The following is a 25,359-nucleotide window of genomic DNA, read 5'->3' as shown; positions in this document are numbered from 1 at the left end:
ATAGTGCCACAGATGCTGCTGTTGCCCAGCCTTTATCCTCTCTGCTTCATCATTTTGGTGCATTTTTTCAGACTTCCAACAGCTAACATCTCAATCTCTTTGCCTGAGAGTGAGTCTCTGACTCTTGAAGATCAAATAGCCTTTGTGCATGGTAGATGAGATGTCACAGAGAATTAATGACTTACCAAACCAATATTTTAGCAATAACTGATCTTCACTGATGTATGAACACCCCAACTCTGTCACCCCTTGGGGAGATGACTTTGAAATTTCTTTAGGTAGTTTAAGCTCCAATTGCCCACAAAGATAACTTGCTTGATAATGCGCCCTTCATTGCCTCTTTCTTCTCCCTGTCTCAATGTCCTACCTCACTGCTTATATTTCCTTAAATAACTCACAAATAAACAATTGCCATTTGAATTATTTTCTCAGTAGTGGCTTCTGAGGGAATCTAAATTAAGACAGTTGGTGCTGGAAGTGGTTTTAAAAAGCATAAGCTTAGGATAAAATTCTAAAATTAGATTACTCAATGGCCAGATAATTATTAGACTCCATTAATGCTAATAAGTAGGGTAATTATTACTCTTAAAATTCTGTAAAAACACAATAACCAATACTGTCACTTATGGTAAATTAAGATACAAATGGAATGAAATGCAGTAGCTTATTCAATATCTCTAGTGATATGGAGATAATAATTATTATATGAGCTGTGGAATTGCTTGGTCATTAAATAATAAAGGAAAAAAACTGCAGATCAAGTCAATTCATGACATTCTTAACTTAGAGTATGACCATGTAAGCCATGGCAGTATTTATGGCAGTATTAAAGATATTATTATTTCTTGCAACCAGAGAGCACAATGTATTGATTATCAGACCTAGAATCTGAGTGTGAAAATAATAAAGTTATAATGAAGGCTAAATTCATATCCTGGCAAATCTTCTACACAAAAGTCAGAGTACTGAAAAGGAAAGAGTAGGACTTTAAGACCTTAGATTAGATATCTGGGTAGAGTATTTGAGAACCTTGAACCCCAAGAGTTCCCAGAACTCTCTGTGCTAGCAAAAGTGGCCCAGTCTTCTTACCAGAAAATGACATCCCTTTTCCTGAAGTCCATGCAAAGACCTCATCTGAGGTAGATGTCTTATACAACTATGTTTTTTTTTTTCCCTCCTCCATAGCGGCTCCCAATTTTTCTCATTGCTTTTATACCAGTAACCATTATTATGATTCAGCAAAGCCCAACTGGGGAAGTAGTATCCTTGTAGTATTTGTTATCTACTACTGCATAACAAATTACTATGAATTTAGCAGCTTAAAACAACACCCATGTCTTACAGTTTCTGTGGGTCAGTCTGAATATGATTTCGCTGGATCCTTTCTTTCTTTGTTGGTGTCTCACACAGGTGCTATCAAAGTGTCAGCCAGAACTTCAGTCTCATCTGATGTTTATCTGGGGAAGAAACTCTTGCTGAACTCACGTAGTTTGGGGCAACATTCAATTCATGTGGGATGTTGGATTGTAGTTTTCTGAGGATTTTGCCCAATTTGTACAGTAGAAACAACACAAGCACATACACACACACACACACACACACACAACAAAAACCTTAAAAGTGGGTTACAACAGGATGATGTCAGCTAACACAATGCAAACTTACAACTGTATACGAATTTTCAGGGAACCTATTGCAGAAGAGGCAGTATCCTCTTGAGGAATACTCTGGAAAACAAATCAGGTAAACATCATAGTAAATCCCACAATCTTTTCTCAACACAAACTAGAAAAAGTTTCCAGGACCTACTCTTATCTTTTGAAAGATGTTCTACATATTTCAGGATACGGGGTCTTAGATGACACAGTACTAGGAAACTCAAAATGCCATTTTAGACTTTAATTAGAGAGAGTAAGCATATAGAGGCCAGGTGATACATTAAATACTGGCCTTCAGTCATCTCACCGTGGGTCCACTGATTCCCAGCTCCTAAACCCCAGCCCCAGACCTGATGTCATTTTTCAATCCATAAATACATCATCAGAATGCAAACACTTAATTGATAGTGATCTCATACTTGCAACTAGACCTGTGTAGAGTACAAGAATTGTAGGGGCATTCAAGTAAAAACTCCTGAAGCTTCCCCATTCCAGGCAAGTTAGTAAATTGAAATTAATATTGCATCCCAGATAGAATAGTACAATTGTGGAGAATCAATGAATGAATGGGTGGTGGTTTTATTTTAACCCTATTTAATGAACCAGTCTGCATGCCCCATGCAATCTTTCAAAAACACAAAGAAAAATAAATTAAATAAAGATGGAGCGTAACAAATTATAGCAAGTAGTATAAACTTAACTAAGTGTTATTTCCAATTGCAGCTGCTATGCTAGCTATGTAACTTTATTAGACCAGATCAATATAGCCTTGGGCATTTGATACATGGTTATTTATCTGAAAAATATGCTTTTCCTACCTGATGCTAATGAGTAAAGAGGATTTGAAAAAGTTTACATTCACCTGAATTAGCTGGAACTATGTACTTATGGTCTTCCCCAAAATGATATTAATTCTACTGATCTTAGCCATATATAGTCATCTGACAGTTGTATAGAATATACAGTTGACTTCCTATATTAATGGCATCATATTAATTGGATACAGTGAATAGGAAGTGCCAATTACTTTGGATGTTATGTGCTCCAGAGAATGGAAGAAAAACTCAACTTAAAATTTAGATTTAAAACCATCCTTGCAAGTGAAAGAAAATTTTAGGGGTCGAATAAACTGAAACATATCAGGGAATTTCCTCCAAATAAAAGGACAAACTATTGTGCCTTGGTTCTCCCATGATTAACAAATTGTTACTCCACTTGGTAGGCTTATTTGGATTTTGAAGATAGCACATTTGGTATCATTGCTGTCATCCATTTATAGGGTGATGCTGGAATGTGTTAGTTTTGAGTGGGCCCAGAGAAATACAGGATTCTGTAGCAGTTTCAGGCTACCATATGCAGCCCTGCAATTTTGTGTATAGGGCAAGGTAGATTCCAGAGTGCTAGAGGTAACTGTCCTAGAAAAGGGTGCTACATAGAATGTCTAACATAAAATGTTTGCAGCAGAGAATCAATAACAATTAGAAAAGCAACTTCTGACTGGGCCCTCATAGGGACTCAGTGTTCAGTGCCAGTATATCAAGTGACTATTAAGGATACTATTGGTGCTACTAATCATAAATTGGGTATTATCAACCTATTAAATAATAAAGTTGTATAGACACAATATAAATACATCATATGACAGCAATGACAAAAGATTAGGCCTACAGCTTAATCAGAATTCAGAGGCCTGAATTCAGAGATGACAAGTAAGTTACACAAAGAGGTGACCAAGACTCCAAGTACCAAATTCTTTTGTTCCAATATCTCACCCTCAGCTCACAGCTATGACTTCATATGGAATTCCTTATGTCTAGCTTGTGGATGTAAATCTGGTCCAGATTTATGAGGAGGCTAGTTAGTATAAACCAATATATTGATACTAGCCAAAAATAGAAATGGCTTCAGAAAACAGCATTGAGGGAAAATCTTACTAATGTACAGAATTTCGAACAAAGCTTTAGGTTATCACTTTGATGTAGAAGAAGATGCCTGCACTGAGGATATTAATAAGTTTGGGGGCAGAGATGAATGACCTAGTTTGTTGGTCAAGAACCAGCCGGGTGCGGTGGCTCATGCCTGTAATCCCAGCACTTTGGAAGGCCAATGTGGGCAGATCATGAGGTCAGGAGATCGAGACCATCCTGGCCAACACAGTGAAACCCCATCTCTACTAAAAATACAAAAAAATTGGCTACATGGTGGCACATACCTGTAGTCCCAGCTACTTCGGAGGCTGAGGCAGGAGAATCCCTTGAACCCAGGAGGTGGAGTTTGCCGTGAGCTGAGATTGCACCACTGCACTCCAGCCTGGCGACAGAATGAGACTCAGTCAAAAAAAAAAAAAAAGAAATATGGAGTAAGACTGGAAGAGCAGATATTTGAAGAAAAGCACACAGATTTTTCTATGAGAAAGTAAATAAAATGTGAGGATTTTTGTGTCTCATGGCGGTGCCCACCAACATTCATCCCAGAGAAAGCATGGACAACTAGGTTAGAAAGACTCATCTAATAGTGACTAACTACCCTATGACTTCGGCCACTGCAGTGCTTGCATATAATCCCACAATTGTAGTTGCCAGCATTGGAGAAAGTGAGGTCACGTGTGGGACTTTCACTATGGGCTCCTTCTCACTAAGCAGCCAGTGCTGCTACTGAATGTGTGACCAGTCAGAAATTTGGACCAACACTGACCCCTTGATATCACACTGATTATTAATTTATTGTCTATAAGCTCCTAGTTCACCTTTCTTTGACCTGATCTGTGATACTTGCCCTTAATCCCGTGAACATTTCTCCTTTGCCAGCTGTTGCAATGTTAAGCTTTGTCAACAGGGGGCAATGGAAGGACATTGCAAGGTTATAGTAAGAGGTGGTGGCTTCTCTCCTTGATACTGGTATACTTTTGTTTTCCTGTGATGTAGCTACTAGGATATCAGTGTGCCAGAGACCTAGTGGCAAACACTCTGTAGTAATTTTTTGACTGCCTCACACGCCTTTCCTACCCAACAATCCAAGCCCACATGTTCCAGCAAACTTCTTCCCCACTGATCTTTTGCATATTTTTGGGGGTAGCCAAACTCTAAAGACCTGATTCTCAGGCTGGGGGATGGTGTCTTTTCTCAGTTCTTATTCCTTCCTTGTTCTTTCTCTCTCAGTCTTACCTGTACAACACTCTTTCAGTCCTGTTAGTAGTTAATAATACATTAATTTTTCTTGTTTAAATTTTTGGTATGATTTATATGTCCTGACTGGATCCTGATTAATACACATACCATCCCCTCAAGGATGGAAACCAACCAGGTACTTTTTGACTAATTGACTACAATTAGCTGCCTTCCATAGTGGCAGAACAATGATTCATCTTTACTGGGATTCTTACATTTTCTAGGTGAAGGTGTATGCTTCTGTTTTTCAGTGCCTTGGACAATAACACTCTCTGAAGGCTGTCAGAAAAAACACACAGGACAAGTTAGGCAAGAAAGACTTTATTCAACAGTATTGCAATAGATGAAAGAGATTGGACTCAACTCTATTAAAACAAAAGACAGGAGAGTTTTTAAGCACTGTGGTGAGCTGGTGGAAAGTACTAGACAATTTAGTGGGAAAGTGGGTCAATATGATCAGGCCTTCTGTGTTTGCTAATTGGTGCTTAGTTTACTGAAGTTAGGTTCCCACCCTCCCACAGAGACTAGGAGATTGGAGCACTATCTTATTTGATGATTGCATTTCAAAAGGATGACTCCCAGGACCTCAAAGTCCTGGACTGTAAAACTTGCAAGAGGCTGGAGAAAATTTACATCTGTTTTCTAACGTAAATTTTCTAAGAAAAGAAAGGTGAGGGGTCTGTGGTCAGGAAAAACCTGTCAAAAGTTTAGTCAAGTTTTGATCAGGGTTCACAGAATAATTGATTTATTGTCATTGGATCCCATACCATGTCACCTTGGATCAAAGAATTCATTTTACAGAAAAGGAAGTGAGCACAGGATCCTCCAGTCCCCCCATATACCTCATCACTTAGAAGCTGCTAGACTAATACAATATTAAAATGGTCTCTTAAATATATAGCAGAATACCAGCTTGTAGTTGATGCCATTAGTTGAGTTCTGTGATTCAAGATGTGGAGTCTAGTTGAAGCCATGGCCATTGCATGATTTTATAGGCCTGATAAATAGAATAAATAGATCTTGGAAACAGTGGTTCTTCTCATCACACTTCCAGGGATCCACATACAGAATTTGTACTTCCTGTGACTATAACTTTAAGCACTGCTGGAGGTGGTCCTGGTTTCCAGGGGGAATTCCAATAAATAGATGACATAGTAAAAGTTCCACAAAACCTAATTGTTGGACTGCTGCCTAATTATCTGACACTCCTCCTGCCAGAAGATCAGCAAGCAAAACAAGCAAACAAAGTACTATGTTAGCAAGAATAATAGAACTTGATTATCATGAAGAGCTAGGAATGCTGCTACCTGATGGGGTTAAGAAGAATTATTTCTAAACTTCAAGATAGTTCTTGGGGAATCTCCTGGTGTTACCATGTTGAGTGACATCTGTTAATGGGTAATTACTGCAAGTATGGCCTTACAAGGACATGCTATTCTTTCTTTTCAAGTTACCATGTTGAGTGATATATGTTAATGTTTAATCATAGCAAGCATGGCCTTATAAGGATATGCTATCCAGTGGCACAGACATCTGAATGATTAAGTTCTATATTTATCTACTGGACAAGCAACCCATAACAGTGAGAGGGCTGGTTGAAAGTGAAGGGAATGTAAAATTGGAAAAAGAGGTGGAGAAATACTAAATATAAATTTCAGCTTCAGAACCAATGAAGCAGTGCTGACTATAGTCCCACCTCTTCTATTGTTTTTTTTTTTCAATGAAACACTGACTGACTGCCACATGAAGAAACAGTGATAGATTAAACTTAATACCAGACAAGGAGGGATCTGGTTAGGGCAAGGGGTAAGCTGTGGTAGAAACTCTTGGTGCCCCATCCATATCTCTACAGCCCTTACCATTTAAGTGCATAATAATTAATAATTACTTTTTACTAATTATACAGGGCAGGTACAGATAAGAAAAGGGCGTAATGAGGGTTTTTGGTGGTTTGACAACGTTCTCTTTTTAGATCTGGGTATTGGTTGCACAGGGGTGTTCAGTTTGTGAAAATTTAATAAACTTTACACTTATGTGCACGTGTGTGTGTGTGTATACAAAATTAAGGAAAGTAGAATGGAGTTAAAATCAGAAATATTGTTCTAGAAGTTATCAGGCATAACCAGGTTTTACAAACAACCAATTTTGTTATTTAAATACATCAAAATATTTCCTTTAACATTTATCATGATTTCAACTGAAATACTTTATTACTGCCAGGAAACTGATTTCTATTGCATCATTATTTGTTAGGTAGTTCTGTTGTATTTAAAACTGTAATGTCTGTACAATAGCATCAGAATGCTTTTTTAAAAAAAACTCAGTTAAAATGCATGCCAGGCTTGACAGGTTATGATTCAAAACATTAAATGTAGCCTTCAAATTAATTTCTGTGATACTACTTTGAAATGCTTTAAAATTGGCTTTCGACTTTTTAATTTCATTACATAAATCAAAATAGACAGTCAATATTTCTTGGATACTTACATTCTCATTATATCCCCTTTCTTCTTCTTTCTTCTTTTGACTATTTTTTTTTAATTAAAAAAAAAAAATCTTATCTTTATACCTTAACATCAGATGGTAAATCATTTTATTTAATATTCAGCCTGGATAGAGATTTGAATGGCTCTAATAGTGGGGGAGAGGTAGTAATAGTAGAGATTGGAAGATGACTTTTTTCAGTTTAATATCAAGGTCATGTTGTTATTATCAAATTTTGTTGCATAAGGCAATTTTTTATGTTCATAAACTCTATTCTGATAAATCGGTCCAGTCAGTCAACATTTATAGAAAAAAGAAAAAGAAAAAACTACTTTATTACAACCAAATAGGTGGATCCTGCTCTCAGAGAACTCATTGTCTAGCTACATTTTGGGATAGTGTGTCTTGAACCCCATTAGGCTGTAGCATAAGCTTGACTGTAGCAGGACAAGCCTCAGACAAAACCCCTCAGACACCGAGTTAAAGAAGGAAGTGATTTATTTGGCCCGGAGCATCGGCAAGACTCCTGTCTCAAGAGCTGAGCTCCCTGAGTGAGCAATTCCTGTCCATTTTGAGGGCTCATAACTCTAAGGGGGTCCGTGTGAGAGGGTCATGATCAATTGAGCAAGCAGGGGGTATGTGACTAGGGGCTGCATGCACCGGTAATTAGAATGGAACAGAATAGGACAGGGATTTTCACAGTGCTTTTCTATACAATGTCTGTAATCTATAGATAACAACTAATTAGGTCAGGGGTCAATCGTTAACTACCAGGCCCAGGGTGTGGCATCAGGCTGTATGCTTGTGGATTTCATTTCTGCCTTTTAGTTTTTACTTCTTCTTTCTTTGGAAGCAGAAACGGGCCATAAGACAACATGAGGGGTGGTCTCCTTCCTTATGACAAAGGTAATCTAACAAGCTTTATTTTTCTATTCTCAGTCAATATTCTGTCTCTATACACAGACTAAAGATAAGTACGGAATGAGAGTTCCTGCATATAGGTTATATGGTAAAATTTGTGGAATATGCAAAGAGATAAATGAGATGTAGTTATCTCATTTATCTTTACAGCATTCACCAGGGCTTAGAAGACCCCTGTGGCACCTGAAAGTGAATGTGCAGTTGGATTGGAGTCATGCTACAACAATTAGCTGCTCAACTGTGTATTTATTACAAATACCAAGATCCCTTAAATAACACTACAGGTAAGACTTGAAGATTTAACATAAAATATTTTCTCTCACAACAATTTGTGAACTGACTAGTTAAGGAAGAATAGAAGTGAAAGCCTTTGCGAATTGGAAACAATGATTTCATTCTTCCCTTTCAGTCTCCTAGTTAAGTGTTTCTCAATTGCTGGTGAATACCCCAGTGTGAATGCTTCCAGGAGAATTACTTTCTGACTGCCAAACTGAGTCATTATTTTGAATAGCTTTACCTGGCTAAAATGTTTTAATTTACATCTAGAATGTTCCTACTACTGAAGTTGCCCCAAGGCTAGTCAGAAGACGGCTGTAAGAGTTTCAGAATTTAAGTATTTCTCAAAAACATCAAAAATCCAAACCTGAGAACTATAGAAAATATATATGCCTTTTTAGGCAAAATCCATCCCGAAGAATTTTTACAGGATTGAAATTCACCAGATAATTGTTTCTTTTTCAACAATGAATAAAAACAGATGAAAGAGCTAAAGAATAATCTTAAAATTATAACTAAGCTATATGACTCTCGTTTCTTATTTAGTGTGTTCTCCCCCCCAATTTAATGTCAAAACACTAAGAAATTTATTGTAGAATCATTGACCCAATTTGTCCTATCAAGATAATTTGTTGACTCTTTAGTAATTAAATTGGCTCAACCATACCAAAAACATATTAGTTTCTCTGTCATTATGAAACCTAAAACCATTGAATTAGCCCACAGAGTCTTATTCAGCATAGACTTGCCTAAAGCCCATATTGATTAACAGCTACATAACATGTAAACAATTTTGCCCTGTGGATGGTGAGTTACTCTAAGGAGGACTGTGATATTTTATCAAAAGTTAAGAGCATATAAGAGACTATTTACAATATATGCCCAGTGGTTCTCAACTGATACAATTTTACCCTTTCTGTGCCCTCACTCATGGACATTTGACAATATCTGGAGACATTTTAGGTTGTTTCTACTGGGTAGCATCCAGTGGATAGTGTTATGCCCAGACCGTTTGTTCCCCAAAGAAGACCACCAGAGTCCAGAGTCAAAGCCAAGCGGCAAGGATCTTTTACTGCAAGTTCGAACTTGGTCCCTCCATTCCACAGCATACAAGAGGGCCCCAAACAATGCAAGTGCTTGCCTTTTATAGCCCAAGGTAAATAGGATAGTAAAGTTACAGAGGAACAAGGGAATTCTTTTGGTTACAGCATTACAATTGGTTTACATTTTAAGTTATACATTTAGTAGTTTTTCTATTGGTTCCCGCGCTTTCAGTAAAACTACAAACGGCTGTGTCCTTATCGGGGATTTTCCAGGTGGTGTTTGTACTGGGCTCAGGAAGTTGAGAGATATATGGTGGGATGTGTTTGTACTGGGCCTGTTTGTGTTGAGAGATATATGGTGGGATGTGTTTGTACTGGGCCTGCTTGTGTTGAGAGATATATGGTGGGATGTGTTTGTACTGGGCCTGTTTGTGTTGAGCCCAGGGCTGAGAAATGTGCCTGATTTATTTCATTCCCCCCTTTTCTTAGGTACCTCTAGAGTCAATCTTGGGTCTTATAAGTCTGATTCTGTTTCAGCGTTTACAGGTTGGTATTGGGCTCTGAGGACCATGAGCTGTACGGTGTCAAACCTTTCCCTGACAAACTGTAGAATTCTGTTAACAACACAAGGTCCTACGGTAAACAGAAATAGTAGACTCAGCAGGGGTCCAAGGAAGGGGGCTAACAGGGAAAACACAGAGGAATTCCACCATTGGTCTGCAGCTGAAGCAAACTGCCGTGTTTTTACTTCTGTGCTTAACTTGCGTAACTGTTGGACCCAGTCCTCTACAAGCCCTGATTCATTTATGTAGAAACAACAGTCTTCCTTTAGAAACATACATGTACCACCTTTTTCAGCAGTGAGTAGGTCTAGGGCCCTCCGGTTCTGCAAGGTTACCTGAGCTAGGGACGTGAGCTGTCGCTGAATGGAGGCAAGGGACTCAGCCGACTCCTCCATAGCGACGGCAAATTGTTGGTATAACTTGTTGCTTTCTATGAGGGTGTGACCTAGGGCTCCCCCCGCCAGTCCGGCCGCAATGAGGGATGAGGTGAGGGAGATTCCTGCAATGAGGGGGAGAAATATGGCTCGTGCAGGTCTTGGTCTAAGGACTGGGTGAATAGCAGTACTAGTCCAGTTACTGGTGTACCCCAGGAACTCGCCGGCAGTTAGTAGAGTCAACCGGGGAACTAATGTGACAGGAAGACACAGTAGGTTGGTAACAGAGGGACCAGATAGGTTCTTAGATAATGTTCCATTACACCAGAAGAATATGCCCGGCGGAGCCCTAAGGGTGTACTAGGGGGCGTTGCAGTGATGTTGCAGAGGCTGGAATTAGTTCCTGAGAAACAGTAGGGAAACTTCTCCTGACTGGGGTTTAGGTATAGTGGCACGTTAGGGATAGGGGCATATGAGAGGTTTTGGAGGTTGTTAGCTTGGGCAGAGGTAGAGGATCCCCATGGCGGAGGGACAGCGGTTAGCGGTGGATGCCCTAGAGTGGCACACAGAAAGCAGCCAGACAAGCTGTGAGGTCCTGTAAGGTTAACAAGTTCTAATCCTTCTTGTAATAATTTTAACCAGGAGAAAGGACGTAAGTCTTGTGTTAGTCTGTTTTCTTGTCGTTGGATATTCCCATGGACCAGGGGCCGTACCTGCACTAGACCCTGCCACAGATAGAGGTGACTGCTAGGCCATGTGGAGGCGGAGGAGTAATATACAGCCCCATGTTGAGGCATGGTCCAGCGGGAGTTCCAGGGGTCTCTGACTATCCATGTATATGAAAAGTCTTCGTCCCGTCTACGATGGAAGGGCCACCTAGGATCTAACTGTTCTTCTTTTCCCCAATAATGGAATCTATGGACGTTACAATAGTTATAAGGGCAGCCGGCATTTTGGTGCCACCAATAGTGTTTACAATTGTATTTAGTCTGATCATACTCAAAGCATATCATTGGTGCCATTGGTTTGGCTATTTGAAAACCAGTAAAATTTAGTAAAATTGGGCTATTGCACCCTGAGGAGGGGCAATCAGCACTGGCCAATAATTTCCCGGGCTTATGAGGTTGCCCAGGGTGGGTTTGGTTTTCATAAAGCCAGAATCTCCAGACAAAGGGATTAGGGGCTGGTTTTGTGTTTTCCCCAGCGGCCACTAGGGCGACTAACGTTAGGGTTAGACTACCTAACTGCATGTTTGCAGTGAGCTATGCTGCCGGCACAGGGTGAGTTTTAAGGGGTTGTTCTTAGCTCTGTCCACAGTCCACGTGGCCGGTGCTTCAGTCGCCGCCGTGATTGGTCCCAGAAGGTCGGAGGTTGGGTCCACTGGCTTGATGTGGGTGTAGTGGATCCACGATGCGATGCCTTCTACCTTCAGGGCGGTGGGTGTGGTTAGGAGTACCTGGAGTGGTCCTTTCCACCTGGGTTCTAGGGTCTCTTGTTGGTGTCGCTTGACCAGGACCCAGTCTCCCGGCTGGTACGGATGGGGTGTCGGCGGGGGACCGGTCTCATATAGTTCCTTCAGCTTGGGCCAGATTTCTTGATGAATTTTCTGCAAGGCTTGTAGGGAAAATAAGAGTTCAGAGACATTTTCTGTTTCAGACTTGAGCAAATCATCTTTTAGGCTGGGAACCAGGGGTGGGGGTCTGCCATATATGATTTCATAAGGGGTAAGGCCCAGTCTGTAAGGGGTATTACGGGCCCGGAACAGAGCGTAGGGGAGAAGGACCACCCAATTAGTGCCAGTCTCCATAGTCAATTTAGTTAAGGTCTCCTTTAAGGTCCGATTCATCCTCTCTACCTGTCCTGAACTCTGGGGCCTGTAAGCGCAATGTAGTTTCCAATTTGCCCCAAGGATGGAAGCCAGATCCTGACTTACCTTAGCGATGAAGGCCGGCCCATTATCTGACCCTATCTGGACGGGGAAGCCATACCTGGGGAGGATATCTTCCAGAATTTTCTTTGCTACAACCTGAGCAGTTTCTCTTTTGGTTGGGAATGCTTCAGTCCACCCTGAAAAAGTATCTACAAAGACAAGTAAGTACCGATACCTGTATTTTCCTGGCTTTATCTCAGTAAAATCTACTTCCCAGTAGATACCGGGCCTGGTTCTCCTGAGCCTTGTTTCTGTTGCAGCCTGGGATTGGGGGTAGGCATTGTTAAGCTGGCAGACTTTGCAACTTGTCACGATGCTGCTGGCCGTCTCGGCTCTATGTCTGATTTTGAGCTTGGAGCATCTGATCAGGTCTATCATCTGCCGGGGACCCAGGTGGGTGGTTCGGTGGATGTGTTCTAACACTTGTTGTCCTAATTTTTCTGGTAGGATGGTTTGGTCATTAGTATCAGTCCCCCACCCATTCTGGATCTGTTTCATGGGAAGTTTGTCGATCCACTGGAGATCTTGTTCTGAATAATCAGGGAGATATGGCAAGTCCCAGGGGCCTGGATCAGGGAGCTGGAGTGCAAGGAGTTGGCTGGGAGCCTTTGCCACACTCCTTGCAGTTTGGTCTGCCAGAAAGTTGCCTTGAGCAATTGGAGTGGTTGGTTTCTGATATCCTGGGCAATGTACAATAGCCAATTTTTCTGGTCTCTATAGGGCTGTTAACAGGGCTAGGATCTCTTGCTTGTTTTTTATCTCTTTTCCTTCAGCCGTTAGTAACCCTCGCTCCCTGTAAATGGCCCCGTGTATGTGCGCCATAGCAAAAGCATATCGGCTGTCTGTGTATACTGTCAGTTTCTTCCCTGCCCCTAAGGTAAGAGCTTGGGTGAGCGCTATCAGTTCGGCCTTCTGGGCCGATGCTCCCGGGGGCAGGGGTTCCGCCCAGATTACCTCAGTCTCTGAAGTCACTGCCGCTCCAGCGTACCTCTGGCCTTGGTGTACGAAGCTGCTCCCATCAGTGAACCAGACTAGGTCAGCGTCAGGAAGTGGGCGGTCCTGCAGGTCCTCTCGAACTCCGTGCACCTGAGCTAGTATCTCGGTGCAATCATGGAGCGGGGCGTCCAGGTCCGGGTTGGGCAGCAGCGAGGCAGGGTTTAAGGTTGCTGGGGGCAGGAAAGTTATCCTGAGGGGATTTAGTAGTAGCCCTTGGTAGTGGGTGAGCCGGGCGTTACTTATCCATCGATTAGGTGGCTGTTTGAGTACACCCTCGATGGCATGTGGGGTAATGACCCGTAATTCTTGACCCATGAAGTTTATCAGCATCTTGTACCATCAGGGCCGTGGCCGCAATCATTCAGCGACAAGGGGGCCACCCGGCAGCCACTGGGTCTAATTTCTTTGACAGGTAGGCAACTGGCCTCCGCCAGGGGCCTAAGTTCTGAGTTATTACCGCCTTGGCGACACCCTTGCTCTCGTCCATGTATAGGCGGAAGGGCTTGGTGACATCAGGTAGTCCTAGTGCAGGCGCAGAGAGTAGGGCAGTTTTGATCTGTTGGAAAGCCGACTCAGCTTCCTCTGTCCAATTAAATGGCTGCTGCCCCCGTGTTGCCTGATACAAGGGTTTAGCCAGTTCTGCGAACCCAGGTATCCATAGTCTACAAAATCCTGCCAACCCCAGGAATTCCCTTACTTGTCGGGTGGATTGTGGCCTGGGGATCTGCAGAACAGTCTGCTTCCGGGTGTCTGTTACCCAGTGCTGCCCTCCTTTTAGCAGGTACCCCAGATATATTACTTCTGATTTACAGATTTGACCTTTCTTTGCCAAGGCTCGGTAGCCTAGGTTCCCTAGAGTTTGTAAGATACCCTTGGTCCCTTGAATACAAGCTTCTTGGGTTTCAGCAGCAATCAGGAGGTCATCAACATACTGTAGTAAGGTTATTTCAGGGTGTTTGCGTCGGTACTCACCCAGGTCTTCATGGAGGGCCTCATCGAACAGGGTAGGAGAGTTTTTGAATCCCTGCGGCAGTCTGGTCCATGTCAGTTGGCCACTTATGCCCCTCCCAGGGTCAGTCCACTCGAAGGCAAAGAGCTTTTGGCTCTGAGGGGCTAAAGGCAAACTGAAGAAAGCATCTTTCAAATCTAAAACAGTGTACCATTGATGTTTAGGGTTTAGGGTACTCAGGAGGGTGTACGGGTTAGGCACAGTAGGATGTATGTCCATAACCCTCTTATTGACTTCTCTCAAGTCTTGTACAGGTCTGTATTCTCCGCTACTAGGTTTTCATACCGGCAACAATGGAGTATTCCAGGGCGAGTGACATAGGCGAAGGACCCCTTGGTCAAGGAGCCGGCGAATATGTGGTGCAATCCCTTCTTTGGCCTCTAGGGGCATCGGGTATTGGCGTACCCGAATGGGGTCTGTCCCAGGCTTGAGTTCAACAACCAACGCAGGACGGTATTTTGCTAGTCCTAAGCCCCCCGTTTCCGCCTAAGCTCCTGGATATTGCTGGAGCCAGGTTGCTATGTCCTGGTCAGGGGCCGCTCGCTCCTGGTGGAGCCGGTACTCATCTTCTAGGGTTATAGTCAGGACGGACACGGGCTGATTTTGGGAGTTGGTCACGACGGGCCCCTCAGGGAGGAAATGGATCTGTGCTCCCATTTTAGTTAGCAGGTCTCTCCCTAATAGGGGACAGGGGCTCTCAGGGATGACCAGGAAAGAATGGGTTACATTCCTGGCTCCGAGGTTTACTGTTCTTTGTGTTGTCCAGGGGTATTTCTTAATTCCTGTGGCCCCTTGTACCCACGAGGACTTGGAGGATAATTTTCCATTAGTTTTAACTAGGACTGAGTGCTGTGCTCCCGTATCGACCAAGAACTGGACTGGGGACCCCTCCACTTGCAAAGTTACCCTAGGTTCGGGGAGGGGGTCCAAACCCTGTCTTCCCTAGTCTTCGTCTTGAGTGACTAGTACGGGTGTAGACCTAGGGGGTCCCTGTCCTCGTTGTTTCTTTTTGGGGCAGTCTCTTACCCAGTGGCCAGCTTCCTTACAGTATGCACATTGGTCTTTGCTCAGATTATCATGTCTGGGGGACCGCCTAGGTTGGGTGTTCTCTGGCTGTAGATGCTCTTTCTGTACTACTGCTGCCAGGACCTTGGTCATTTTTTCAGTAGCCTTAAATTGCTTTTCCTCTGGAGTATCTCTGTTATTGTAAACCCGCTGGGCTATCTGAAGGAGGTCCTGAATCTGTTTTCCTTCTAAGTCTTCTAATTTTTGGAGTTTCCTTTTAATGTCTGGGGCTGCCTGATTTACAAAAGACATTACGACAGCTGCCTGACTTCCTGGAGCCTCTGGGTCTATGGGGGTGTACTGTCTAAAAGCTTCCATTAATCTTTCTAAGTAGGTAGCTGGGCTTTCTGTCTTTCCCTGCAGAACAGAGTATACTTTAGCCAAATTAGTGGGCTTGCGAGCAGCTGCCCGGAGACCCGCCATTAGAGTCTGGCGATAAAGGTGTAGCCGTCCCCTACCTTCTGCCGTGTTGTAGTCCCACGCCGGCCTGGTCAGAGGAAAAGTCGCATTTATAAGGTCGGGGTTGGCAGTCGGTTGACCGTCATCCCCCAGGATCAGCTTTATAGCTTCTACCTGTATTTTCTCTCGCTCCTCCGTTGTGAACAAGATTCAGAGGAGCTGCTGACAATCATCCCAAGTGGGCTCGTGCGTGAACATAACACTAGCCAGTAAAGCCATTAAATCTCTGGGGTTGTCTGAAAACTGAGCACTCTGAGTCTTCCAGTTATACAGATCACTGGTGGATAATGGCCAGTACTGGAGCCTGGGGATTCCCGTGTCATCTGGGGGTCCTATTTCCCGAAGGGGTAGAGCCACTGTGGAGTCAGGCGGCTGGGGGGGGCTAGCCCGCAAAGTGCGCCCTCGCGTCCGCCCAGCCGGCCCTTCAGAGTTACTTTCACTTTCAGCGGGTCCGGGTGCGCCGGCCACCTCCCGTTCGCCTGCTCCTTCCCGCGGCTCAGCCCGGGGGGCTGGGGCCTGGGGCCCGGAGGGGTACGGAGGGGGTTCTGTGGACAGTGGGTCCCCGCTATCAGGTAGAACAGGATGGGGGGGGCAGTCAGTTGCTTGGATTTTAGCGGCCGAGCAACCAGTGCCTTACAGGGTTCAGGGGCTAATTGGAAAGGGGACAGCCAAGGAGGTGGGTTCTCAACAAGGTCCTGCCATATGAGGATATATGGGATTTGATCCAAGTGGCCCGCATGCCCAGGTAGGAAAATCTTGGACTTTACTCTAGTGATGACAGGAAGTCAGAACGTCCCTTCGGGTGGCCACCCCACATCAAAGGCAGGCCATTCGGAGCGGCACAGAGTAATTAGCTTTCCTTTCCTGATTTCCATACTAAGATCATGGCCCCTTGCTCTAACATCCTTGAAATTACTTGTAAGGAGAGATAGGGGAGTGCTCTGGGTATTACCCATCCTGTAATAATTTGTAGTCTCTTCCTGTAAAAGAATATGGGTTAGAATTCCTGTAAAGGAAATCTGGCGTATAAATAATATCTAGCTGCAAGCGCGCTCCGGAAGCCCGGGTCAGAATCAGTTCAGATAAAAATCTAAATCAGACGAGAGCCAGGGGACGTCTCCCACTGGTCTCCACTGGCTGTCCTATAGCGCGTCTGCCAGGACTGCGTCAGCTTCAGTTTCAGACCTCGCAAGTCACAGATACAGGTTCAGAACAGACACAGACAGACAAACAGAGACGAGCCGGCTCACCTATCAGCAGATCGATCCTGGTAGATCCGTTGACCAGGGGTCTGGTGGGCTTGGGGAATCCTGGACGAGCCCCCAGATGTTATGCCCAGACCGTTTGTTCCCCAAAGAAGACCACCAGAGTCCAGAGTCAAAGCCAAGCGGCAAGGATCTTTTACTGTAAGTTCGAACTTGGTCCCTGCATTCCACAGCATACAAGAGGGCCTCGAACAATGCGAGTGCTTGCCTTTTATAGCCCGAGGTAAATAGGATAGTAAAGTTACAGAGGAACAAGGGAATTCTTTTGGTTACAGCATTACAATTGGTTTACATTTTAAGTTATACATTTAGTAGTTTTTCTATTGGTTCCCGCGCTTTCAGTAAAACTACAAACGGCTGTGTCCTTATCGGAGATTTTCCAGGTAGTGTTTCTACTGGGCTCAGGAAGTTGAGAGATATATGGTGGGATGTGTTTGTACTGGGCCTGTTTGTGTTGAGAGATATATGGTGGGATGTGTTTGTACTGGGCCTGTTTGTGTTGAGCCCAGGGCTGAGGAATGTGCCTGATTTCTTTCAATAGAAGCCAAGAATCTTGCTAAATATCCTACAGTATAAAGACAGTCTCCCATAACAACGAATTACCTAGTTCAAAAGGCAATAATGCCAAGGTTTAAAAAACCCTGTTATATGCCTCTTGTTAAAGATGTTTTATTTGGATTATAAACATAAAGTAATAATGTATATATTTGCTCCCATGCTTTCAATTTTTAGGTGACATATTCTATTTTATTTAAGCAAATGCAGAATATTTAATGAGTTTGAATAAAATTGTTTCTTAAAATAGAGAATATTTATTAAACCACTTAAGTTCAAAATGGCAATTTAAAAACACAGCAGTTTAGGCAAATAGAAATGAGTGATATTTATGTCTGAAGCTTTCTTGGAAAAGTGACCAGGCATAAGCTAACTGTAAGGATATTGAGAAGATTAATTTGATATGCTTTGTAAAATAGTTTTTTAATTCCTCTTGGAAAAGCTACCCCCATGTAAGAAGATACAAAGGTGATGATTTCCAGCACTATTCCCTAGAAGCAGAGAGTCTAGCTTAGGTGAAAGCAAGTGTTTGGCTTCCACTTTCTCCATTTCAACAAGTAAATTAAGAATCTACTGGAAAAACAATCTGAAGACTTGAGAGAATTAAAAGGAAAAAAAAACAAAAAACAGAAGGGGGAAGGAAGGAAGGAAGGAAGGGAGGGAGGGAGGAAGGGAGGGAGGGAGGGAAGGAAAGAAAATAAAGAAAATTAAAAAAAAAAAAAGGAAAGGAAAAGAATGAGAGAAACAAGGAAGATCCAACCGTTAATGTTAAGTCTCTGTTAGGGATGGTATTTGAGAAATCTGCATTATGGCTGTGGTTCTGTGTTGTATTCTGTACTTGCTTCTCTCTACCTTATGACTTAAATGAACTAATCTTGAAGGCAGGCGAGTCTTTTGTATAAATGACTAGAAAATGGATTTGAAGAGAAAGTTGTAAATAAATTCCTAATTGTAAAAGGCAGTTAGTTACCTTTTTACAATAATGCAAAAATGACTGTTTGAATTCCAAGCATTTTGAATTTGGAGAAAGCTCATTTTATAATTTAAGGTAAATAATATAGCTCTATATGTTAAATGCAATTTTAATAGTATTGATAAATCTTATATAATTATTCCATTAACCTCTGTAAATATTTTGACTTTCTCCTGCAACTCAGTAGCTGAATAAAAACATACCCTCAGGACCTCATTTACTTGCTATACTTGTCTCATTTACAAGCCAATTAATTTACATTTTCAGCATTTCAATTACAAGGCTCCATTAATGCCCCACATAATCTACAGTAATAGCTTTCTAAATTCAAATTATTCTGAAACTCTAAAATTCTGTAATTTGATATAAACCAATAAGTACACATTAATAAAACATATGACATGAGCCCAAATAGGTACTATTATGTTTTTATAATCCACAGGGAACAACTTGTTATCAAAAACTATACAATTATTATTCTATATTTGGTTTCTCAAAAAAAAAAAAGAGAAAATCATAATTCTCAAATGTGTTTGTTCTACTTTCTGGATCACTGCCTTGCCCATAGTAAAAGTTCAATGAGCATGTTCCATTCTAATGGGACAAATTGCTATCTGTTCTCAAAATCATACTTGTCTTCTTCCTGGGCACATGGCTATATTACGTGTAGCCACATAATGGAGATCTACTTACTGGAATGTGAGGAAAAGAGAAATGTGCATTTCCGGTCCTGGCCCCCCGAAAACCTCCCCAGGCGTGCTCCTCCTTGTTTGTTTCCCTTTCAGTTGGAAGGAATGGAGATGATCCCTGGGTAACTAGATCCTTTAATCTCTTCCTGCAGGACAGCTGGCTGATGGTGAGCACCTACTTGGGTCTATTACATTGAGTGAGAAATGAACTTGCTAGAGTGCAAGTAACGAAGAGTGAGGGCTTTTCTGCTTTTATCTGTAAAAGCAGCCAGTAATTATCCTAGCACCTTCTGACATACAGAGAAATCATGAAAATAAGCTTTTTGGGAATATATGTGTGTATGCTCATACATACACATATATACATGCACATATAACGAAACACACTCATATGCACACACATATGTTTTGATAACTTTCTTCAACAGATTTTTTTTTCTTTTTTTTTGAGATGGAGTCTCGCTCTGTCGCTCAGGCTGGAGTGCAGTGGCGCGATCTCAGCTCACTGCAAACTCCGCCTCCCGGGTTCACACCATTCTCCTGCCTCAGCCTCCCAAGTAGCAGGGACTACAGGCGCCCGCCACCTCGCCCGGCTAATTTTGTTTTACTATTTTTCGCAGAGACGGGGTTTCACCGTGTTAGCCAGGATGGTCTTGATCTCCTGACCTCGTGATCCACCCGCCTCGGCCTCCCACAGTGCTGGGATTATAGGCGTGAGCCACCGCGCCTGGCCAACAGATATTCTTTTTAAGGAATTTTTTATTACTCACTGTGAGAAGTTTAACAAATCTCAAATCTAAAATCAACGAGCTAAGGCTTAAAATCCTTTTCCACCTTTTTCTCCTTTCCATTATGAATTCTCAAAAACTCTTATTCACATAAATCTTGGGCTGACATAGGAAGCAAAGATTCCTATTAAATCATTACACTGTTTAGTCCTTTCTGCTCTGATTTTCCTTCATTCCTAATGACTCAAATTCTGGCAATTCCACTTGGTTTCACTTTTTATTTTAACTTTATCATTGCAGTCCTTGACTTTTCTGCCATTAGTATTCAAGAATCATAAAACTTTCACCACAAAAGTACTAAGCATTTGACTTGTTCTAAATATTACATAAACCTGGACTACATTCATTTTGAATGTTCTCTTTTGATTAGATAAATAGGCAATATTTCAGAGACTACTAACCTGATACTCACTTTTATAGAGCCCTTTTTTTTTTTTTTTTTAACATTTCAAGCAACTGAACTGAACACAATGATTGTGTCTTTCTTTTATTGTCTCAGAACTGTTAACCCAAGTAGTGTGTATAAAAATACAGGTAAGAATTTCAAAATTATATGCATCTGGTGACATTTCTCTTCATGATGTGAACATTGCTACATGTTCTTTTGCACTATGATAGCTTTTACAAGGTACACCATGTCACTGGCCTTTTCTTTCAGTGAGAGGCTTGCCTTGTTCACAAAAGGCTGACAGCTCCACTCCAACTAGTGAGATTTTAAAGAAGCTTGTGACAGCGTGGCTAAGCCAGGCTTCACAATGGGTCGTCTTTGCAGTGTTAACATGAAAAGTCAGAGAGTGAAAGGAAGATTGAATAGAGTCCCAGATAAAAGGAAAATAAAGACCTAAGGACCTGTCACATAACACTTATTTTCTGAGTAAAAGTAACTGAGATATAATAAAGAATAATAGCTTTGAAGTCAGAAAGACCTAGATTCACATATTTTACCCTCTATCACTTTCAGTATCTTCACCTTAAAAAGGGAGGGATACAAATATCTGCATAATACAGCTATTAGGAATATAAGTGAAAAAATATGTGTAAAGAGTTCGATTCTGCATCTGTCTCCCAGAAGGACTAACATTCATAGAACCTTCTTATGTGCCAAGCACTGCTCTAGACACATAGGCAAAAATCCCTGTCCTATGGGACATTCATTCTAGTGGGAGAAATTGAGAGCAATTACAAATAATTAAAATGTATAGTACATTAGATAATGACAGTGGGAAGGGAAGAAAAAACGCAAGGAAGAGGGACAGGAAGGATCATATGTAAAATAATAGGATGGCCCAAAGAATCAGCACAATTTCATGAAAAGGTGACATTCCAGTAAAGTGAATGAGTGAGCAAGGTAGTCTCTTGAGGACAAGCATTCTAAAGATAAGAAAACGCAAATGCGTAAAAACTAAGGCAGATGCAAATGGCTCATCCCTAGAACAATGAGGAAGCACTAGCTCATGCACAGTGAGTGAAGGTACAATTAGTGAAAAATGAATGTCAGAAATTTCATATATGACCCTGTAGGTCTTCCTCAGTGGTAATTTTTATTCTGATGGAGAAGACATGCCTGAAGTGTATTGAGCAGAAGAGTGACAAGATCTGACTAACCTGTTAAGATTACTCTGGCTGTTGTTTTGAGAATACTTGGAGCGGAGATAAGTAGCGAAGCTGGTATGTCAGCTTATAAGCTTTTTACTAATCCAGGTAAGAGATGAAGGTAGCTTGACCTGCAGTGGTGGCAGTACAGATGAGAAGAAGTGGTTAAATTTTGTATATAACTTGAAGACAAAATGAGCAAGATGATCTGAGTGATTGGACTGGGAGTGTGAGAGGCAGAAAGGGGTCAGTGATGATTCCATGGTTTTATATGAACAACTGGAAACATATTACGTTCTTTTTGTCTTTTTCTCCTTTTCCTTTTTCTTTCATATATTTTGAGGCTTATCGTTTGACAACAACAAATGATCAGTTTATCTTCTAGAAAGTAGATTCTCAACAATTTATAAATGAAGAGTCTGCTAGTCAGTGATAAGCAAAGCACTATGTGTGGGAACTGGAGGGAAAAAAGACCCTCAATCATGTTCTAAGACCACTATTTAAAAAATATTCATAAATATATTTTAAAAAATTTTCCAGGAGTCAAACGATACAATGTTAATGAAAGGAATTCATTCTTTGTCTGCTCAAAAATCCATTTGACAATATTTCTGTCTATTCTCAGGCTCCATTTTTTGTAGGTTAAATTGTAACATCATTTGTTGACATACTCAGTCTCCAAACACCATTCTTAGTACTCTGTTAGGTATATTAGATCGCCCAGGGTCTCCAGCTTGCAGGCAGACCACTGTGGGACTTCTTAGCCTCCAGAACTGGTGTAAGCCAGTTTCCCTAATTAATCTTCTCTCAAATATCTATCCATCTCTCTGTATATACCCTATTGTTTCGGTCTTTCTGAAGAACCCTAATGCTTGTTTCCTGTGTATTAATATGTATTGGTATGTATTATCACTAATACATGCTCCTGGTTTAGTATGATTTTATTTTTAAAAATTCATAAGATTGAAGGCTGCATTATTGATTTGCCTTCTTTCTTCTTTTAAAAAATAGGCCTTTAAAATCTCCCTTTGAGCACTGCTTCAGATGCATTCTATAAATTTTTGTATAGTTTGTTTTCATTTTCATTTATCATTTCATTAAAAACAAAAACAAAACACATCTTATTAGTATAACCGTTCCAACTCTCTTTGGGGCCTTTAATGAATGGTACATCTTTTTAAATCCTTTTATTTCAACTTATTTGTGTCTTTGAAAGTAAATTTTGTTTCATTTATACAACATCTAGTTGGATCATATGTGTTTTAAACTAATCTTCCAATGTCTGACTTTCAATTGAAATGTTTAGTTCATTCATTTTAAGTCTCATTACTAGTTAGGTAGGATTTATTTATGCCAAATTGGTACTTGTATATTTTATTTATTTTTTTCTGTTTTCTTCCATTACTTCTTTCTTTTGTTTTAAATAGACATAGTCTAGTATATCATTTTTATTTCCTTGTTGTTTTCTTTACTTCCTATTTTTGGATTATTTCATAGTGATTGCCCTGGGGATTATATTTGCAACTTAATTTAAAACAATCTACTTCATATTAACATCAACTTAGTTTCAATAGTATACAATCTTTTCCTCATTAACTCTATAACTTTCTTCCTTCCATGGTTATAATTACAATACACATTATATCTTTATACATTATAAACCCATCCTTAAATAAAACCTAAATAAGTACTTATTTGTTGTAAAGTGAACTTCAGGAGATGTTTTGACCTCCAAAGCCATGGGGAATGTAATGAACTCTCTAAAACTAATTCTATCTGGTATATCCCAAAGAAGACAATGGATTTTTAGTTTGGTTCAAAGTACGTTAAAAATCACCACATAACCTAAAAGTTATCATCAAGGTCCAGAAAATTCCACAGGACATTAGTAAAAGGAAATGTTAAATTGAAACCATGCAAGAAAATTTCCAATGTTTGACCCACTCACAAGTGGGCAATTCTTTCTCTGAAACAAAACAGACTTGTAGTAAACCCCATAAGCCATCCATACAATAAGTGTTTAGTATGTGTTTACTTATTGGCTATTGGGAAGCAAGAATGAAGTTTCTCTTCTCAAAGAAGTAACAGGCGAGTGTAGAAAATGTTGAGAGAAAAAAAAAATCAAGTTCTTAAGTCCAACAAATGCAGGTGCTGTGAAAAGGATAGCACAGGACACAATGTGTACAAAGAATAGTCCCCTAACTCTCTGAGCTCAGTGAGGGCAGGCAGGGACCACTGCTAACAAGAAGTAACACAAAAGCCAAATCTTTAAGGATAAACAGGAAAAGGAGAAAAGCAGAAAAATGCACTATTGTCATAAAGCAGTCATACGCTCAAGGAGTCATGAGATAAAATGAAGTGCTTGGGGGAAATTTCGAGAAGCTTAGTTTGGATGAACAGAGGAGAACTGGGACTTCTTAAAGAGCAATGACACTGGTAATGTGTGGAAGAATCCAAACCACACAGTATCCAAGGACGATTTACTATCTGACATACTCAACTTTCTTCATGTGTTTTTCTCTCACAATCCACAAGTGGAAATACAGACAATAAAAACAAAGTTGAAACTGAATAATAATAGAACATTTTAAAGCACAGTTTTTTTACTTTGTTTCTTAATTTAGTTCATGATTTTATTCTGGAATATTGCATTTTCCTTTTGCCTACATTTAAGCAAACAAATGTAAGAAAGCTCCAGTAAGTATTAGTGGAATTTATGTAAAATAGTGATCAAAGCCCAATGAAATACAGAAAGTTGAGGCTCAGGGGACAAAAATAGGGGCCAGTAAAGTCACATCAAAGGTATTTTGTTTGAGTCTGTGAAAGACAAACTCAACAGAGACTCTCACTTCATAGCCCCTCTGCTTTTCCAATGTTACACTCCATATTATACATTAGATGAATTTTTGTAGCATTTTGCAGTCCCTGTATCCGATAGGTATAGAATTTCATAAATAATTGAAGTCCACTAAAATATTACAACTTGTGAATGCATTTTTAACTATTTCCATTTTAGAAATGAACAAATATGCCTCCTGGTGGCAAACTGCAGGTGCATTTCAATTGTAGCTTCCACTTTACAGACGTGACAAGGGTAAAGCCAATTTCAAAATTGTCCCTGAAGCATCAACTCTTCAATAACTTTCCCATAATAATATGAACAGAAGGTTAGAACTCAAGGAAGATGCTACACTCAACATGAGGAAAATCAGACACCACAACCATGAAGCTATGATCATTTTTGCAAACCAACCAGAGAAACATTATAAAGCATCTACCAGTAAAAAGCCTGAAAATTGGTCGGGCGCGGTGGCTTACGCTTGTAATCCCATCACTTTGGGAGGCCGAGGCGGGCAGATCACAAGGTCAAGAGATGGAGACCATCCTGGCTAACACGGTGAAATCCCATCTCTACTTAAAAAAAAATATATATATATATATATACATATATATATATATATATATAAAATATAATATATATGTATGTGTGTATATGTGTGTGTGTGTGTATATATATGCCAGGCATGGCAGCATGCACCTGTAGTCCCAGC

The 25,359-nt window shown here is 40.9% G+C and overlaps 1 protein-coding gene and 1 long non-coding RNA gene across 2 annotated transcripts in view; one reads left to right on the top strand and one right to left on the bottom strand.

Moving 5' to 3' along the window:
* The window catches only part of LOC105464823 (uncharacterized), a 249,822-nt gene that overhangs the window by 79,607 nt on the left and 144,856 nt on the right, over positions 1 to 25,359 (top strand). The window lies entirely within an intron of this gene.
* LOC139357811 (uncharacterized) lies at positions 13,125 to 14,640 on the bottom strand. The gene is made up of 2 exons (XM_071076497.1): positions 14,385 to 14,640; positions 13,125 to 13,582 (listed from the first exon to the last, which is right to left on the bottom strand). The coding sequence occupies exons 1-2, from the start codon at positions 14,638 to 14,640 to the stop codon at positions 13,131 to 13,133; spliced, it is 708 nt and encodes a 235-aa protein (XP_070932598.1). The 3' UTR covers positions 13,125 to 13,130.

This window comes from Macaca nemestrina, chromosome 13, assembly GCF_043159975.1.
Source record: "Macaca nemestrina isolate mMacNem1 chromosome 13, mMacNem.hap1, whole genome shotgun sequence".
Lineage (NCBI taxonomy): Eukaryota > Metazoa > Chordata > Mammalia > Primates > Cercopithecidae > Macaca > Macaca nemestrina.
Note: the sequence above shows the minus strand (reverse complement) of the source record. Positions and strands in the feature narration are given on the sequence as shown.